The following is a 19817-nucleotide window of genomic DNA, read 5'->3' on the forward strand; positions in this document are numbered from 1 at the left end:
GCCCATATTGTCTCGGGAACAGGCTCATGCATTGGAGCAGCCTTTTATGCTTAGTGAACTGGATGATGCTTTGAGTCATCTATGCAAAAGCAGCTCTCCTTGTTGGGATGGATTGACTGTCGAATTTTTCCGTGCATTTTGGGGTGATCTCAAGAACACTCTTCTTCTAATGATCAATCATGCTTGGGCAGAACAATCTCTTCCCCCATCCTGGAAACATGGCCTAGTCAAATTGATTCCCAAAAAAAGGTTGTGTGAGACGATGGCTGATTGGCGGCCTATATCTCTCATGCCTGTTATTTACAAACTCATTGCTAAAATGATTGTCCTCAGGGTTCGCTTCTTTTTGCAAGCAGGACTTCATCCTAGGCAGTATGGGTTTGTCCCCAGAAGGCAAATCACTGACAATATCTCCAATGCTTTGCTTGCGATTGAGTATGCCAAATATTCTAAACAAGATGTTCTCATTCTGCAAGTAGACATTGCGAAAGCATTTGATACTGTCCATTGGGATTTTATCTCTCAGACTATGCATAAATTGGGATTTGGCCCTCGGCTTGTCCATATCATCTACTGGCTCTATTCTTAGGGCACGGCGCAGTGCTTGCTTGGTGGTGGGTTGTCAAGAACCTGGACTATGACCCGCTCAGTGAGACAGGGTTGCCCTCTTAGTTCTTTACTGTATGCCATTGCTACCCATCCATTACTGTTGCATATGGACTATCTTGCAGATACAAGACAGCTTCATGGCTTGCAAATTCCAGGGGCACAGTCATTTCTTGCACAGGCATATTCTGATGATTCATACTTTATGCCCAGGAATTCTCAAAGTGACCTTTCTCACTTGATGCATACACTGAATGACTTTGGCATAGCTGCTGGACTGCAAATCAATTTTCAGAAATCAAAACTTCTAGCTTTGAAAGAAGCTGATTGGCATGCACTTCTTTGGCCAGGCCACATTATCTCTTCCCACACTATTGTGAGGCATCTAGGCTACCCCATTGGCTGGAATATTACCCTGCAACAACAGCTCAAATGGGTGCTTCAAAAGATCAACAAGAAGCTGGAATACTGGCATTTGTCCACTTGGCCTCTACATCTTCGACTTCGGATAGTACAGTCCATCATTATGGCATATGTGCAATTTTATTTGCCTCTTCTTCCCTGGTCTTTCAAGCATTTGGCTTCCTATATGTCCCAGGCTATGGAGATATTTTGGAAAAGCAAATCTCATAAAAAGGCTTTACGACTACTACCTATGCAGTCTATTTGTTCACCCAAGACTCATGGGGGGCTGAATATTCTCAATCTCCAGATTCATATGTTGGCAAGAAAGAGCACTATGATTGCTGATTTTTTTCAGCAAAAACAGCCATGGGCTATTATGTTAGCAGCTATGTGTGGAAACATGGCGTCCCATGCATATGGGCATTGGATTACAGATCACTGGGAAGCAGTCATGACCACATTTAAGGGGAAAATTCCTGGTTGCCCTGTTTCTACTACTTTTATTCATGATTGGAAGAGAATTCTCTCATATGCAAAATGGACAGGTGCTTCCTCTCATCATGGTAATTCTTTTCGCTTGGAAAGCATCCATTGGAGCAAGGTGTTTGAATTGCCTCTCGCTTTACAGGCACCTATTAAAGCATACAATCTCATGAAATTCGGCATAAGATTTGTTGGCGATGTTGTGGATCAACAAGGTTGTATGCTTTCATTTCCACAAGCTTGCAGGACATTCTCCTTGGGTCTGCATCATAGGTCCATTTGGAGAATACTTTCAACTATGTTGCAGCCATTTGTTCCGGTTCCTCCACTGTTTGTACAGGACAGATTACTGGACTGGAATTTGACTTCCTTACCTCTTGCTACCCATACGCTCTCAATGCACAATCTGACCTCCTTGAAGGTCTACAGATTTCTTCTTCCACCGCCATGGATTGACAAGCATGCCAAAACTCTTTGGAATTTGGATAGGCCTTTATCTTGGTGGCAATCACGACTCATGAAAATGTGGAAAGCCAAATTGCCATTGAAACAGAGGCTTTTCTTTTGGAGATGTATAGTGGGAGCTTTTTCCATTGAGGTGAAATTGGCAGCACGCCGCATTGCTTCCCCTCCCTGCCCCCGTTGCTCTCATCACTGCGAGACAGTTCCTCACCTATTATGGTCTTGCCCACACTCTCGCATATTGATCACTCATATTTCTCATTTGCTGCGGCTTCGGTTTCCCTCTATCAGATTTGGGAAACTCTTCTGGATGTTTGGATGCCTCTCATCTCCGATGTCTCCATTCCTCCTCTTCTTTCACTGGACTCGCTTTTGGGTACTATGGACCATTTGGACACAGAGACTGCATTCTAGGATGGGTCAACAGTTTCCTCAGGCATATATTTCTTCAGAATGTCCCTCAAGCAATCCTTATATGACAGTTTTGCTGCAAGGGACTTGGATGCTACTAGCCTTGAAGTGTTCTCTACCTGTTTTTGAGTTCTTCCATTGGGCTCTCTTTTGGAGTCTAATGTCAGTGTGTGGGAGACTTCCCATCTTGTAAATTTATGACAATATAAATACACTGGATTTTTCCAAAAAAAAAAGTATGTGAGAGAGAGAGAGAGAGAGGAGTGTGTGTGTGTTCTGTGCGGCCTCTGCTCTCCAGCCTCACCAAGAACTCCTTGCAGGCCTCCCTTTTGTCTATACGCCCGTACGGTCGCGTACGGTTTTTGGATGACCATACAAGCAGCTAGGGTAGGCTCGACACCTCTGCGCAGATCTGTGCGCAAGCCCGTATAGTTCTCTGACGTTGTTTTTCCGTAAGTACGTACAGTCTTGTCAGTCCCTCCGTACAACGCAGTCTTTTTAGTGCCCTGTCAGCTTCTCCGTACAATCCAGTTTCTACCGTACAATCCCGTTGGTATTTTCGTACAATCCATCCTTGTCCGTACAGTCTTTTTCGTATAGTCCCGTTGGTGTTTCCGTACAGTCTATTCCGTACAGTTCTGGGTTTTTCCCTCCTATGCTTTTCCGTACAGTTCTCTCTCTAGTTTATCTTTCACTCTATATTTCTGCATACAGCTCTTTCTTGCCTTGCCGTATTTCAATCATGGCTTCAGGACCGGATGTTTGTACATATGCTCAAAAAGAAAGACCCGCAGATGCCAAGCGCCGTCCTTCACAGCCTGCATCACAAGATGATGAACTTACTATGAAAGCTCAATACGTGTTTGATACACTTAAGGATGACTTTCAGCAGTCATGACAGGAACGGGGCAAACCAGTTCCAGAGGTCACATACAAATTGAAATTGCCATCCCTTGTGAATCCTCTCAGGAAGCTATCTCAAACTGCGGTAATAATTTTCTTTCTAGGAAGAATCCCAGCAGCCAGTGATGTTGCACAGTGGATCAAGTCCATCCTTGGAGGATGCTTTATAGAGGGAGCCTACTTTGCATCTAGAGGCAGTCTACTTTGCATCTAGAGGCTTTTATGAGGTGCACTTATCAGATGCTTTGTGTAAGCAGAGGCTACTTGAGCTTTCTCCCCTCTTTTACGGGAAGCAGATGGTACATGCTATGCCTTGGTCCCCAAACAAGGATTATCAAAGTCTTATACGACATCATTGTCTTGTATGGGTTGAGGTTGTTAACTTCCTGAATTATATGCATGAAGAATTGCCTGGCCTGGCTGCTTCTTTGGGACAGGTCATTTGTCCTCCACGCCCCATGGGAAACCGTAACAGGTTCTGCATTCTTTGGGACACTGATACACTTACCCCTCCTTCTATTGCAATGGAAGTTGACGGAGTGCAATTGGGAAAAAAGTATTTTGAATTGAAGTGGGACGTGTTTGCAGGAGCTTGTTTTGCCTGCCACAAGTTTGGCCACAAGTTTGGGCATCTAGCCTCTGAATGCCCAATGGTTCTGCATCAACCCCCTCCTAATGCCTTGCCGCCCCAGACACGGGAAAAGAATGAGAATTTGCAAGCTAAGACAACAAATAGAAATGGAGCAAAGAATGCCAAACCAATTAATCAGGTGCAATCACTTGCTGGAAAAGGAAAAGATAAAGAAAAAGATGAGATGAAGGAATCTGCGAAAACTGATCGGGATGGTTTTCAACAGCATAAGAAGGTGGTTGTATTGAAGCAACGCCCCTTTCAATCTCGTCAATGGGATGCTTCTTCTCCCTCACTAGGACAAGCTTCCACTTCAGCTCCTGTCCTTCAAAATTGGGTGGGGGTTTTGAAGAAGGGCATCCCCATATGTGATTCTGAAGAAGGCGAGAATGCTATCACTTTCATGGATCATGAGGGAATGCAGCCCATGCAGGCAGAGGCTTTGCCTCTCTGACATCTTGTTTTATACTTATACTTTACTGTATATACCTCTTTCATGCATCAAACACTTAAGTGCTTTACATACAATGTACAGAGCCTCTGCAATGTCTCAAAGTGGAGGCTTTTATGGAATTATGTACATAAAATGCAGCGAGAAATCGTTTGTTTGCAAGAGCATAATCAACACTCTAAGGTTGGTCACCATGATTATTTTGGCGGGTATGACATATACTATGCTGGTACCACTACCTACTTAGGGGTATGCATAATGGTTAGACATGAGCTGGAGCCTCAGTTAGCCTTCAATGACAGCAGTGGCAGATGGATGGTCATACAATGTAATATCAATGGTGATATTCTTGAGTTTGCATCAGTCTATGCCTCCCAGACCTCTGCCTTGAGGGCTTCTTTATGGGGTTCTTTAAGCAAATATCCATGGAGATCTAATGCATTCATTTGTGGAGATTTTAATGATTCCCCTCTGCCAAGAGATAACACCACTTCAAGATCTCATATGCTATCATTGGAAAGGCAGAAATGGGATAGCATGCTTCTTTCTCTGCAGGCTGAAGATTTATGGCTGCTTCTCCAAGGGTCAATGCCTGGATATACTGCCTGGATATACTTTTCATCATAATGCACTTACTACATACTGGGCAAGGCTTGACAGATGGTACTTGTTTTACCCACAACAATATGCAGATTTTAGCCCTAATCTCCTCGTAGATTTTTCATTGGGCTTGTCAGATCTATGCCCCATTATGGATGAATCTGCATCTTGGTATGCCACTGGATGATTTGCCACCCCTTTCCAGTAGATTATTGCATGTCAATCAGGCTTATTTCTGACATCGTTATTTCCAGCAAATGATCAGATTTGCAATTCATCCCTTGCCTTTGCATGCCCAGGAGGACATGGATTATGCTTGGGACAGCTTTGTCTCTCGTATACAGAATGTCATTGGGGAGTATGGAAACTGGCATATGACTAAATGGAGGAATGAGGTTAAATCGGCAAAAAGGACATTTCCGACATCGTTATTTCCAGCAAATGATCAGATTTGCAATTCATCCCTTGCCTTTGCATGCCCAGGAGGACATGGATTATGCTTGGGACAGCTTTGTCTCTTGTATACAGAATGTCATTAGGGAGTATGGAAACTGGCATATGACTAAATGGAGGAATGAGGTTAAATCGGCAAAAAGGACAGCACAACAATTGACTGAATTTTCACGTTTAAGGCCTCTCTCTGAATCAGAAAATGATTCCCTTTCACATGCTCGGATTAAATTGACTGCTAATGATCAGAGGAAATTGCACAAATGGCAGATTAGAGCAAGAATGAAGCCCCTCATGGATAAGGGCTGCTCATCAAAAGCCTTTTTCCAGGGCCTGCATGCTATTCGAAAGAAAAACTCTTGTCTAAGGGTAAGGAAGCTCGATGGCTCTTGGACGCACTCTTTCTCTGATCTCCAAGATGAATGCCAAAATTATTTCCAGAAATTATTCTCTGCTCCTGGCTCCCCATCAACTCAAATGACTGATGCGAGGACTGAATTCCTCCAATATGTTTCTGAAATAGTGGAAATGGATGATGCTCTTACCTTGGAGAGAACTTTTACTGATACAGAACTTGATAATGCCTTGATCCACCTCGGCAAATACAAGTCCCCTGGCTAGGATGGCCTTACGGTGGAATTCTATATTTCTTTCTGGGATGATTTGAAAGATGTCCTCTTGCAAATGATCAATGTTGCCTGGCAAGAAAATCAGTTACTGCACTCTTGGAAGCATGGCATAGTCAAACTTGTGCCCAAAAAACATCTATGTGACCATATGTCAGATTGGAGGCCTATTACTTTGATGCTTGTAGTTTACAAACTCATTGCCAAAATGATTGTGTATAGGCTTCATGGGATAGTGAATGCGGGCCTTCATCCTCATCAGTATGGGTTTGTGCCGAGAAGACAAATCCATGACAATATCTCCAATGCATTGACTGCAATTGAATATGCTAAGTACTCACATCAAGATGTGCTCATATTGTAGGTAGATATTGCTAAGGCATTTGACACTATTCAATGGGATTTAATCTCTCAAATTATGACAAAGTTGGGCTTTGGTCCAAAGATAGCAAATGCAGTTTACTGGCTTTATTCTGGCTCTACTTCTTAGTGCATTCTTGGGGGTCATTTATCTCGGTCATGGACATTGGGTAGATCAGTTAGACAGGGCTGCCCTCTTAGTGCTCTCTTCTTTGCCATTGCGACCCATCCCCTCTTAATGTATCTTGATTATCTTACAAACACAGGACAGATGATTGGTCTTAAAATTCCTGGGGCTGCATCTTTTTTGGCACAAGCATATGCTGATGATTCCTTCTTTATGCCACGAATTCTCCCCGGGAAGTTCACATGCTTATGACCACTCTATCATTGTATGGATTGGCAGCGGGATTGCATATTAATTTGACAAATCTTAATTGATTCCCCTGAAACAATGTGACTGGCAATCTATTCTTTAGCCAGGTCAGGTGGTGCATTTCAAAGATGTAGTCAGACATTTGGGATATCCTATAGGATGGCATATCACCAGGAAGCAGCAATTAAAATGGATCTTCCAAAGACTTCAACATAAACTGCAATACTGGAAAATTTCTACTTGGCCACTTCATGTCAGGCTTAGAATAGTACAGTCCATTGTAATGTCCTATGTCTAGTTCTTTTTGCCTTTGCTGCATTGGTCCTCCTGAGATATTTCAGCCTTTATGTCTCAAGCTATGGAGATGTTATGGAAGACAAAAACAGCTATGAAAGCATTGATATTGATGAAGATGGAAATGGTGTGCTCTCCTAGGATGCATGGTGGACTTAATATCCTCAATATAAGATATCATGTACTTGCAAGGAAGGCGACTATGCTCCATACTTTTTTCCGCCAACAACAGCCATGTACTCGTATGATAGCATCCATGTGTGTCAACATGAGGACTTTTGCTTATGGTCATTGGACTACAGATCATTGGGAGGTTGTAATTGGGAGATTTGTAGGGAAGATAACTAGCTGTCCTTTCTCTACTGCTCTGATACTAGAGTGGAAACAAGTACTTTCTAAGGTCAAATGGGCTCCTGACAATTGCTCGGGGACAAACTCAATGAGGAAAGAAAGTATTCATTGGAGTGCCATCTTTGACATTCCACTTGCTTTATAGGAACCTGTTCGGGCATACAATCTCATGAAATTGGGAATTAGATATATACATGATGTGGTAGATAATTAGGGCTATGTCTTATCCTTTCCTCAGGCCACTGCTTCCTATGCATTGGGAATGCACCATCGGTTGATATGGAAGAAAATTGCTGATTTGTTACATCCTTTTCTACCTGTTCCCCCTGTGGCTGACACAGACAGGCTTATGGATTGGCAATTGCAACCCTCTGCTACATGCTCTCATCATGTTCCTCTGCCTGCCCTAACCTCCATCAAAGCCTACAGGCTTCTTCAGCCTGCTCCATGGATTCAGCAATATGCCAATACTCTGTGGCATATCAGGAAGCCCCTTTCATGGTGGCGGAAGAATCTCCGGATATTATGGAAGTGTAAAATGCCTTTGAAACAAAGACTTTTTCTTTGGAGATGCATGACAGGCACATTGTCAGTGGGAGTCACACTTGCCAAACGTCGCATTGCACCATCCACATGTTTAAGATGTTAGGCTCCTTCAGAGACTATCCCTCATTTGCTTTGGCATTGCCCGTGTTCCAGGAACCCCCTAGGGAGAATTTCAGATCATCTTTCGCTCCGTTTCCCAAGTCACAGATTTGGGAAACATTTTTGGCTATTTGGCAGATTTATGAGGTCTTTGTCTCAATACTCACTATTTCTCTCTTGGGTGAGATATTGGGCTCTTTGGACAATCTGGAGTGAGCACAATTTGGCATACTTGGGTCAGCAGATTCACAAGTCATATGGATCTTTCCGTGCATCGTTGCGGCAATCCTTATATGATGTCTGGCATGAGGGTGATATAGATGCTTCTTGCATAGAGCTTTTCTTTTTATGTTTCTGATCTTTGGGATACTCCCCATTTTGGAGACTTCCCATCTTGTAAATTTATGAGCATATAAATACAACACTGGATATTACAAAAAAAAAAGTGTGTGTGTGTGTGTGTGTGAGAGAGAGAGAGAGAGTGAGAGAGAGAGAGAGAGAGAGAGAGAAAGAAAGAAAGAAAGAAAGAAAGAAAGATGTTTTAATGTCTGCAAGAGGCCTCACGGGTCTATGAGACAAAGGATAAGCCAGAAAGTAACTCATACAAGCTAGTGAGGGCTGAAGCAAAGGGTTCACTAAGACCCTTGCTGAAAGCTAAAGTGCTAAACTAGTGAATCAAGTGTCCTAATACTAGAGTAGCAAAAGCAAAATAACAGAGAAGTATCAAGTGCTCAGAGCTAGCACTCCTAGTACATGCTCAGGTTCCTTATATCCAGGTAACCTAGCGGCTCTCTGATGAGATGTGAGGAGCTCTCGTATTTGTGTCTGTCGAGATGTCTCTCGACATGGGGGAGGGGGTGGTCTCCTCGATTACTGGATTCGGTGGGCTACGTCAAGGGTGATGCCTCGTCTCTGGCGGTGGCCTCTAAGGAGTGCTAAGATAGACTGGAACCTCCATTGTGCGTGCTCTAGTCTCTCTCTGTGTTGCAAGTGGAGTGTGTGTCCCTCATGTGGCAGCATCGTGGTGGACACTGCCATTGCTAATCCATGATGCTCTCATCTCATCAAGCTCCTCTCCCTAAGTCTCACTGGCAGCTGACTCGGATGCATAGAAGTCTGTAACAAAAGTGTGTGTGTGTGTGTGTGTGTATGTGTGTGTGTATGCGAGTATTCAGCACTCATTGTAGTTTTGTTCATATTCCAGAGACCTTCTAGACAAGATCTCCTATTTTTTATCTCTCAGATTTCTAGCACACAGGTTCTCGAGGTTTTTTTGGATGTTTGGTAGATTATTAGCTTCTTTGTCACAGTAATATCTTTTCTTTCATTGGATCAGATACTGGGCCTTATGGACCCTCTGGCTATAGCGAAATCATACATTTCTGAATTCATCTCTTCAGCATCCTTATGAGTTCTTCTGGGCCTCATTATGGCAGTCCTTATATGATGCCTTGCATGAGGAAGATTTGGATGTTTCTTGCATTCAGCTTTTCTTTTACTGTTTCTGATGGATAGGGCATTGGCTCTTTTCTCGAGCGCTGCCCTGTTGTAAAATGGATGTTTCATAATATAATGTTCTTAGTTTCACAAAAAAAAGAAAAAGTGTGTGTGTGTGTGTGTGTGAGAGAGAGAGAGAGAGAGAGAGAGAGGAACAAAAGGCGAAAGCATAGAAGTAATTTGTCGCCACAAAGGACGATAATGAGAGCCTAATCCATATGTAGTGGCTGCTAGAGAAAAGGGGAGCACATTACCAGCATCATCTATAACATCGGCAATTGAGGTGATGCCTTTAAACGAAACAAAGTAGGAACGTCGAGGTTCTTGTAAAGCCAAGGGAGGCTGAAAGACTTTCAACCAGTGAATGCTTTCAGCTCTCAAAGAATTCCCAAGCAAAGATTGCCGTCCATTCCATTCCAGATGAGAAAGAACATGCTTCCAGTCAAGAAGCAAGGGGGAGACAAAAGGACAGCCAGACAAAGTTCCGATTCCTCCTTTGGAACTCCAGGACCGCTGGAAGATTGGACTTTGACTTCTCCAGGGTCCTCTTCTCGTCCTTTGAGGCTATCTAAAATAATTGTACCTGCATTGTATAAAATCCTTTTGCCTCAACCTTGGGTTTCAAAGAGAGGTGATTCTGTTTGGCGAATGCATCGCCCAACCAAGGGGTGGAGGAAAAGATTACAGCAACTTGGGCCTATAAAGTACCGCTTTGGCAATAGGTTTTCTTTTGGCGAGTTCTTTTGGGAGTGTTTCCATCTAGACAGCTATTAGCTCATCGACACATTGCTCCTACACTTTGCCATAGATGCTCCGCTTCTTCGGAGACTGTGCCTCACTTGTTTTGACGTTGTCCGTGCTCTCGTGAGTTTTTTGATCTGCTTCGACAGCGCCTGCGAGCGAGATTCCCATCTATTCCATTTGGGAAGTTCTTCGAGCTATTTGGGTTTCATCCATCTAGACCGGAGTTTCATCTTTTCTTCGTTTGGGTTTGCTATTGGGCACTATGGACTTTATGGATATATAGGAATTGTAAAGTCTTTGGCGATCCTACTTTCACTCTGTTTGGCTTTGAAATTTTGAGTTGATGTAATTGTAGCACCTTATTTTGAGGTTGCTACTCATATAATATAATCAATCAAAGATTTCATATAATATAATCAATCAAAGATTTCATATAATATAATCAATCAAAGATTTCACTTAAAAAAAAAAAAGTGTGTGTGTGTGTGTGTGTGAGAGAGAGAGAGAGAAGAGAGATTAACATCTTCAAAAGCCTCACAGGACTATGAGACAAAGCGAACACAACAAAAGGGTAAACACCAAACGTCGGTTATATACTGAGAGTCTATTGGGAGTGCATATACCACTTCCAAAATTATTATAGATAAGCTACATTGTACTAGGTGAGATAGTCGGCCTGTGTTACATCAGTTTAAGACTGAGAGTCCTTGGGTTTGGATTTAAAATCTTGTAAAAGCGCTTTTCCATCTTTGTAGACATACCATTTCTCTTCTTTGCGAGGGTCCTTCACTTTGTCCAATTCTATGGACTTCATCTTGAGCTGGATCGGGGTGAGCTCTTGTGATATCCTATACCTTGGTGCCTCTCAATTTATTTGTTTGCATGAGAATCTTGATTCTTGCTTTCTTGTCATTGAGTACCACTTTAGCTTGTGTCCCAATAGGAGCCACAATTGTTATATCCTTCAAGTCCCACTCAATTTGATGGGTTGCTGCTATGATATTATCAAAATTTTCTGCCAGGCTCCCTTCATGCCAATCTTTAGGTAATGCATAAGCTTCAAGCATTAGCGGCCCTTTTTTCCTGTTCTTGTACCTTTTCATATACTTCACTTTTGTTGATTTTGTTGTCCATTGAGAGAGAGAGAGAGAGAGAGAGAGAGAGAGGTTGTATGAATAATTTACTGCCCTTTACAGGCCAAATCAGAGGGTCATCTTCCTTGGCCGTACATTAATGGACTAGTTACTGCCCAACTTCCAGGACGTGCTCAGCAGATACAAGATCCACTTGTAAAGGGTTTGACGTTCTTTCTTGATGGAGCACATAGTCCAGAAAGTATGGAGGTGTGTGCGAGATGGTTTTGTTCCTTGGTGCATAAATTAAACCGTGCGTTGGTTGAAAACGCACATGAGAAGGAAAGAGACGCGGGTATCTTGATGTCAGTGGGCCAAAAATCTTGCACATCAGCAAGGCCTGATGGTGAACGTCTACCAAGAAGGGTGAGAAACTATGTTTATTCTAGGATGGTCTTCTTGTTGATATGGTTTTTGTTACCTCTTTTCTTCTGTTTCGTTTTCTCTTTTATTTTCTGTGTAGATTTTTGGACTTTAGAACAACAAAAAATCTAAATTGTATGATTGGACATATTCTAGTCTTACAAAGATATATTCTTGTTGATATGGTTTATCTTCATGCTGACTTACAAGTTTCAGATTTCTCTTGATGATCCTTAAGTTGTGATACTGGTTTGGAATTTCTTTTGTATGCTTTCCATTCATGATCACTTTATCAGTCAAGCTTCAATCATGAGGAGAACAAGAATCAATTGATTATTGTTCATTAAATGAAGGGTCCACACTATCTTTGAAGGGGGAAGGACTTCACTTGTTCAGTTATTTTGCAAATGAATTCCAAGGTCAACTCGACAAATCAAGATGAGAATCAAAACCTCATGATGAATTTTGTGAGAATAAAATTGTCTGAATTGTTTTGCTCCGCCCGCTGCCCCCTCCTCCTCATCGCCCTTCCTCCTTGCCTCACTCTCGCCCTCACCCTCGCTCCGCCTTGCCCCTCCTCCCTCTCCGCTCTGCCCTTTCCCCGCTCCACCTCCGCCCCCCGCCCTGCCTTCTCCCACTCCGCCTCCCCTTGCTGCTCCCCTGCCCCCACTCCACCCCTCCTTCCGCCTTCTTGCCTCCCAATCCCCTCCTTGCTGCCTCGCACCTCCTCCTGCCCTTCTGCCCTCCCGCCAACGTGCCCCCCTCGCCATTCCGCCTCCCCCCCACTTTCTTCTCTTCTTCTCCCACCTCTCCCGCCCTCTTCCTCTTCTTCATTCCTTCCTCCTCCTCCTCCCCCTTGGTCCCTCCTTCCTCTCCTTCCCTCTACTTTCCCTGCCGCCCTCTCCTTCTCTCTCCTCCGCCTCGCAGTCCTTCTTTCTTTTCCTTTTTTCATTTGCCTCCCTGCAGCGGGAGCATTCGTGTTTGTTACGGTGAAAGAAAATCTTGGTGGTGACCTTTGGTCTGGCCAGAGGGGCTCTATGGCAGCACCCTCGACTCCCACAGCTGTCAAGGTTCTTCTTTCCCCAGCTGACAAGCAACAGGTACAACAGGCAATTCAGTCCCTCCAGGACAAGGCGCTTGTGGGTAGAATTGTGGGCCTCACGCCTACACGGAGACAGGTGCAAGAGTGGATCCAAGCGAGCTTGACATTAGAGGGCGACCACATCCAGGAGGTCACCATCTATGGACGAGGTGTTTTCCTCATCCAGCTGAGCTTCCATGACACCGCCTCGACACTTGTGGAGCAGAGCCCCATACTCCTGGGCCCGCACCTTGTCTACCTCTTTCCTTGGTATCATGGATTCACAATGGAGGACATGGATATGACACACCATGTTCCATGGTTTTCGGTTACACTCCGCTTCCCAGGGCTTCCCAAGGAGTATCGAGACATTCTTCCTTCCATTGGTCGGGCATTTGGCACAGTGCTTGAGTCCCCGTCAAAGACGACCGCCTCCGTTCTAGCAGATGATGGAGTCCCCAGGATCAGCAAACTGGTGGTGGAGAGCGCGGAGTCTCTCCTAGAGTTGATCCTTCTCGAGACCTTGGAAGGGAGCACACTTCGCCAGAGGGTGGAGATCTATGGGTTACTAGGCCAGTGTCTTTGATGCAGACAGATGGGTCACCTCGCCAGAGATTGCCCCTGTGGCCTCCCTCGTGTGCCTCCCCCCCTCCTCCATAGAGTAGGCAGAGTCAACAGGCCCGAGGTCAGCGCCCTCTCAGGCAAGAGCAACAGGATTCTCAGACCCCATGGGTTACCCCGTCAGAAGGGAACTGGACACAGGTTAAAAAGAAAAAGAAACCAAGCAAGCATGCCTGCAAACGCCATAGACAAAGGACCAACCGCAGGGAGAGGGACAAGGTTGACCGAGAGGCCTCGAAAGAGGAACAGCAGGATCCACCTCCCCCAGCAGCAGGGGCCACTGCCCGTCCAGCCGATTCTCAGCTTCGGAAGTTCAGCCTCCGTACCCACCCTTGCAACAATAGAGAGCCCCAGGAGCTCCAGATGCGGCGATGGCAGAAGCCGCGGACACTAGCCCGACGAGGGCCATGGAGGAGCCGATCCAAAGCCCCGGCAAGCCTGATCAGTAGGGGGGGGCTAAAGTCGTCCTTTTCCCTCCCCCTTCCCCCCTCCCCCCCCCCCCGGACCCCTCCCCCTCCTCTTGTTCACTTCCCCCTCCCCCTCCAGGGTTCCCCCTGCCCCCTCCCCCCCCCTCAGTCCCCCCTTCTATGGTAACTCTCACCACCCGTCCCCCGTCCTCTGTCCCCCGCTTCCCTACCTCTCCCTCTCCCGCCACCCCCCTCTCCGCTTCAGTAGCAGCTTCTTTGGCTTTGACACCCCTGCCATCAGGCAAGGGAACGACGACGCCCCCTTCTGCTTCCTCATCGCAGCAGCAGGTCCGCTCAAAGAGGGATCCTGAGGGACGAGGCTCGTCCTCCTGGCCAGCAGCTCCCAACCTCCAGCCTGGGCGTCCCTTATCGTGGGACTCCTGGAGGTTAGGACCCTGGAACTCTCTGGAGATTCCGGACTCATACCTTCTACCATTGGAGGTCACGCTCATGGTCCTTCAGCCCCGAAAGGGGGGTTTGATCAGTGCAGTGGGATCTCAGACACACCCCGTTTAGAGATTCTCGTTTGCCTCCACAGGGTTGGGAAAGTGGTCCCCGAAGGTGTTTGATGCTATTTTGGGTAATCAGATTATGCTCATGATGGACGAGTGGATCGGACCACAGGGACTAGATCTTTGGTACGCCCATGGCGCGGAGGTGAACTTTCAGCTAAGCTTCACGTGCGAGGAGCCGGTGTGTGGTTTGGCGACAGGAGTTATCAGATTGCCGATGGAGGCAAAGGTGTAGGCACACTCCTGGCCCCTCAAGACGTGCGCAGAGTTGTTCGGGGTGGAAGCCTCCTTCATGATGAAGTGGGCACGAAAGATCGGTATTGAGCCGGTATCCACCCTAGTACAACGCCGCACAGACACTGACTACTACTCGCCCTCCAAACCCCCGGTAAAATCACACAAGACAGTCTTTCTAGGACAGGCACCCACTCATAGGAGAGCCTTGTTCCCGACTCCCGCGTCCTCATGAGTTGGACCATAGTGAGTTGGAATGTACACGGGCTCCACAACCATGTTCGTAGCCAGCCGCAGTACCTGATGCTCTGGCAGGAGTTGCAGAGGGCAGTGGTAGGGCGGGCAGTGGACATCCTTATGATTCAGGAGCACATGTTTTGAGCAGCAGACATCAGACGACACCATCACCTTCTTCCAAGGAGAGGTCCAGAGGAGTGGTCTCCCGCAGTAGGACGGAGTGGAGGGGTCTACATCTCAGTCTCACAGACTTTAGCTTCAGAGGTCTACGATCAGGGCGAGCTCATTCCAGGACGGGCAGTTTGGATGGGAGTTCAGACGGGAGAGTCCAGGATTGGAATCCTTATGCCCCAGCGTGTAGACAGCACCGCCCGGCCTTTTGGAGGAGGCTATTAGAGTGTCTTTCGGATGTTGACTCCTGGATTTTTGGAGGGGACTTAAACAACCTGGAGTTTGGGGAAGACAAGTAGGGTGGCACCTGGTTCTCTGAGATGCTAGCAGCAGAGCGTAGTACCTGGGAGTAGTTCATTTTCATGATTAGTGGCAGAGACCTTTGGAGAGAGCCAGAGTTCAGCAGGACTCCTGGCAGCCTTCTCTTCTCCTTTGGACAGAGGAGACACGATGGATTGCTGAAGAGATTAGACCGCTTCTATGTTGGGGACTGGGCATTACATAGAGGCGGATCTACCGGGATTCTGGCAAGTACCACGATGTCCGACCACTTCCAGTGGTACTTCACTTGGATCAGCCTCGTCGAGGTCCCTCCCAAAAGGGGGTCCGCATTCTAGAGGACCTCTTACAGGACGAGGAGATTCAGCAGGTTATGGCAGAGATTTGGGAGTACCCAGAGATGGCACCGAGTGAGGGCCGGGCTGCGTGGGTTGCCGATGCGATTCAGAGGAGCACTGTGGAGCTGTAGGCTCACGCCGTTAGGCGGAGGAGGACCCTTCAGAAGCGCAAGCAAGAGACTCAAGGAGCAAGACCCAGTTTCTCAGTGGCTTAGTGACAGATTGGAGAGCGCTCGTCGTCTCAAGCTTCAGGACACGGAGCTGCGGCAGGCTGAGTTCTACGACGATTCCTCTCGGGCCCGATGGGTACATCAGGGGGACAAGATGACGAAGCAGTTCTTTCATACCATTGGGCCCTGATCAACCGACACACAGCTACATCCTCTCCGGGACTCGCAAGGCATCATGCACACTAACCCGCAGGAGATTCTTGACATGACCACCGGATTTTATAGCCAGCTCTTTCAGATAGAGAGGATGACCCCAGCTGGTCTTGTGGCTCGAGAGCTAGTTTGGGATCACATTCCAACAGTCTCGCGAGACTTATGCAGTAGACTTGAGGAGCCTTTCACAGATGAGGAGCTCTAGGAAGCCCTCAAGGCTCTCCCGACCCAGAAGTGCCCGGGGAAGGATGGCTTGACTCCGGCCTTTTTCCAAAAATTCTGGGAGATTATCTCCACCCCTTTCCGTTTAGCTTGCCTAGAGATTTTCGACACAGCCCTTCTCCCTCAGTCCTTGTGCAAGGGGTGGATTTGTTTGATCCCGAAAGGGGGAGATAGGTCAGATATCCGATAGTGGAGGCCAATCACGCACTTGATACTGCATACAAGATTCTCGCCAAGATCTTGAGTTTGCGGTTACAGCCTCATCTTACCGACATCATCCATGACACACAGACTGGGTTTGTCTAGGAGCCCAGCATCCTGGACAACATCTTCACGTTTTGGGAGGCAGTGGATTGGTCCAGGAAGGAGTCACAACCACTGGCCATCCTTCTCTTGGACTTTGAGAAGGCCTACGACAGGGTGGAGTGGTCTTTGCTGGAGGGCACTATAAGGAGATTGGGTTTCTCAGACAGATGGGTCAGAGGAGGTACAGCGCTATACCCAGGGAGCTCTAGTCACGGAGGACACACAGGCGAGGCCTTTCCTCTCTCTCGCTCGGTCCACCAGGGCTGCCCACTAGCTCCCTTCCTCTTCTTGTTTGTAGCGGAGGCTCTGGGCTACTATTTGAGATCACAGGTGGCCGGTCTCACAGGGTTGAGGCTCCCAATCAGGCAGGAGGAGGAGCTCCTTGACTCAGAGTTTGCAGATGACACAGCCTTGTATGTTGAGGGCACCACAGCGAGTCTAGAGAGAGTCAGGGGCACCTTGGCTATCTATTGTGAGGCCTCGAGGGCACGGATCAACTGGACGAAATCCATAGGCTTCTTCACGGGCTTTGAGGAGACACAGGAGATTCGTGAGTGGGGGAGTGACTTTGGTTTTAGATGGATACCGCGGGGCCAGACAACGAGATACCTCGGATGCCAAGTGGGTATTGACATCACATCAGAGCAGCAGATTGCCCCGGTCCTTGAGAGTGTTCGGCACAAGCTTCTCTATTGGAGCTCGGTCAAACTCTCCCTCACAGGTCGTGCCTTAGTGGCAAACTAGGTCCTTCTTGCCACTTCCTGGTATATTGCCTCTATTGGTGCTTTCACAGAGGATGCATTGGGCAGCTCCGACGGTTGGTACGGAACTTCCTCTGGGCAAGTTCAGACGGCACGAGGAACACTAGGGCCGGTGTAGCTTGGCAGACAGTGATCATGCCGCAGGCACTGGGAGGCTTGGGTATCATTGATCCGGAGATGCATAGTAGGGCCCTTTTGGGCAAGTTGGTGGTTCGTGGCCTCACCCCAAGTGCTGAGCCTTGGAAGCTCCTCTTATAGAGAGGGCTTTTGAGGAACACCCCACGCACTGGGGGACAGTGGCAGCCTTCACATAGATGGATCTTCTCAGAGGCCCCCCTTACGGGGAAGGGCTCCCCCCTGATGAGGAGTCTTCACAGGGTTTGGCAGAGACTAGCAGGGGGTCTCATCCGTGCTCCACCTAGATGGAGAGAGGAGTTTGAGCGCCAACCCCTTATGTGGCACCCAGAGGTCAGAGATCAGGAGGGACGTATGCTTGGGCAACGGACTCACATTGGCTGGGCACAATGGGACAGTGGTCCAGCCGGGTCTTTTGGTCACTGGAGCAGACTACCTATGGAGCCAGAGGCGAGGCTTGACGCCCTAGCGCATCTGAGAGGGGCAGGGCAGCGGATGGGTGAGATCGACTTAGCCATTCCTGAGTCATGGTGGGAAGGACCTCACATTTGAAGAGACAGCAGACGGTTGGGGCAGTTTTCCCGTATTGGTGTTCCCTTGAGGATTTTGATGTTGCGTGGTAGCACGCACCCCGGCTTCTTCCGTGTAGGACCTGGAGGCCTACTTCAGCCCCTCATTAGGAGTGACCATGAGATGGATGGGAGTCTTGATGGGATACACTGGCAGATGATCAGAGTGGTAGGACGCTTGGGGAAGGAGTGGCACATTGATCCTCCCAGTATCTCAAAGTAGGACGCCTCTGGCTATGGGAGGGTAGACCCCTGAGGGAGGTCCAGTGGGACCCGGGGGAGTGGTTCTAGCCCTCCAAGGGCGGCCTAGTTGAGACGATAGATGAGGTGCCTTTCTTTTCCTACACCACACGGAGTGGCAGGAGACTTCATATGGACTCATCGAGGTGGACTCCCTCGAGGGAGAGACACTGGGTGACCCAAAGAGTGCCCCGGGATGTTCACTCTAGGTTTTGGACGCGGTTGTGGTCTAGCTTGTGGCCAAGGAAGATTTCATACTTCTTCTGGCTGGCAGCCCACGGAGGCTTGCCCATCGGCCCGTTGTTGGAGTAGATGCGAGTGGAGGGGCAATGCCATTGCTACTCAGATGGTAACCTGGAGACTATCGCGCATTGCCTATGGAGTTGTCGTAGCGCAGCGAGGATCTGGATGAGAGCCCTCAAGATCATCACACGTATGCAGAGTCTCCACAGAGACTACACCTGGGGGATGGTGGCTTGGTTGATAGAGGGAGGACACACGCATTTTAGATTAATGAGATTTCCCCATCCTACTGGATATAGGGTCAGAGCATTCAGAGGATTGCACTCCACGAGGCAGTCCCCCCTGACACCCTAGATCCTCCTCCTAGGGAGGATAGTGTTTGGGAGGTGGTAGCTAGCATCACGGCTTGGAACATTTGGGTGGCTCGCTGCAGTCTTGTGATGGGAGAGCACTTGGTTCCACCCTCGGCTACCTTGGTTGCCATCTGGCAGGCTATCATTTACACTCTATGGTCCACCTGGGAGCATGGGACTCCAAGCTCCAAGGTGACTTTCGAGAGGCGTGCTCGTTTTTGCAAGGCTTGGCCTGCAAGTGTTTTCTACATCTTCACTCCGCGAGGGATTCGCTGGCTGTATAGTCCCCCCACTTGGCTATTAGCCACAGTTCCAAAGATCCCCTAGGCAGTGAGCTGGGCTTCTCTGGAACAGGCCGGTTTTCTTTCTTTCAGCCTCCGATTTTTTCATACTCAGCACCTTCGGGGCTGTTGTCTTGTATGCAATCTTTCAAGCATTAATAGAAGGTTCCTTTCTTTGAAAAATAAAAAAATAAAAAAATAAAAAAATTTGTCCGAATCATTGAAAAACGGTTTATGAAAACTTCAGGTAGGAAATTTGAAATCTGAGATTGTCTTAAGACTGTAAAGGAAAATTGATGTGTTAATTCTTCTCAATAAAAATGCCAAGGTAGATCCGCACATGCTCCACTCATACCACAGGGACAATACGATTGAGGTCAGACATGTATGCAAGTCTCAAGGTCGTTCCTCTGTGCTTTTAAGTATGGTGGGTAATTTGAGAATCTTTACTTGTTTGTGCTGTAGATTGTATTCAGTGGTCTAATGGTTACATTGATGTAACAAGTATGGCATCTTTTTGGAGAAACCTGGTTTGAGCATGTGCTTTTAGCGAGCATTTCCTCTCAATCCATTTGAGAGTAATACAATTGCAA

General features: G+C 47.2%; 1 protein-coding gene across 2 annotated transcripts in view; it reads left to right on the plus strand.

Moving 5' to 3' along the window:
• Positions 1–19817, plus strand: part of LOC147895020 (folylpolyglutamate synthase-like) — a 137649-nt gene that overhangs the window by 111694 nt on the left and 6138 nt on the right. For both annotated transcript variants that reach the window (XM_087383590.1, XM_087383591.1), the window contains exon 11: positions 11492–11794. In XM_087383590.1, coding sequence (XP_087239716.1) covers positions 11492–11794 — 303 coding nt within the window. The remainder of the gene's footprint in view (positions 1–11491; positions 11795–19817) is intronic.

The sequence above is a fragment of the Dipteris shenzhenensis genome, chromosome 13, assembly GCF_047967505.1.
Source record: "Dipteris shenzhenensis isolate YYH24624 ecotype China chromosome 13, Dip_SZ_1.0, whole genome shotgun sequence".
NCBI classification, from domain to species: domain Eukaryota; kingdom Viridiplantae; phylum Streptophyta; class Polypodiopsida; order Gleicheniales; family Dipteridaceae; genus Dipteris; species Dipteris shenzhenensis.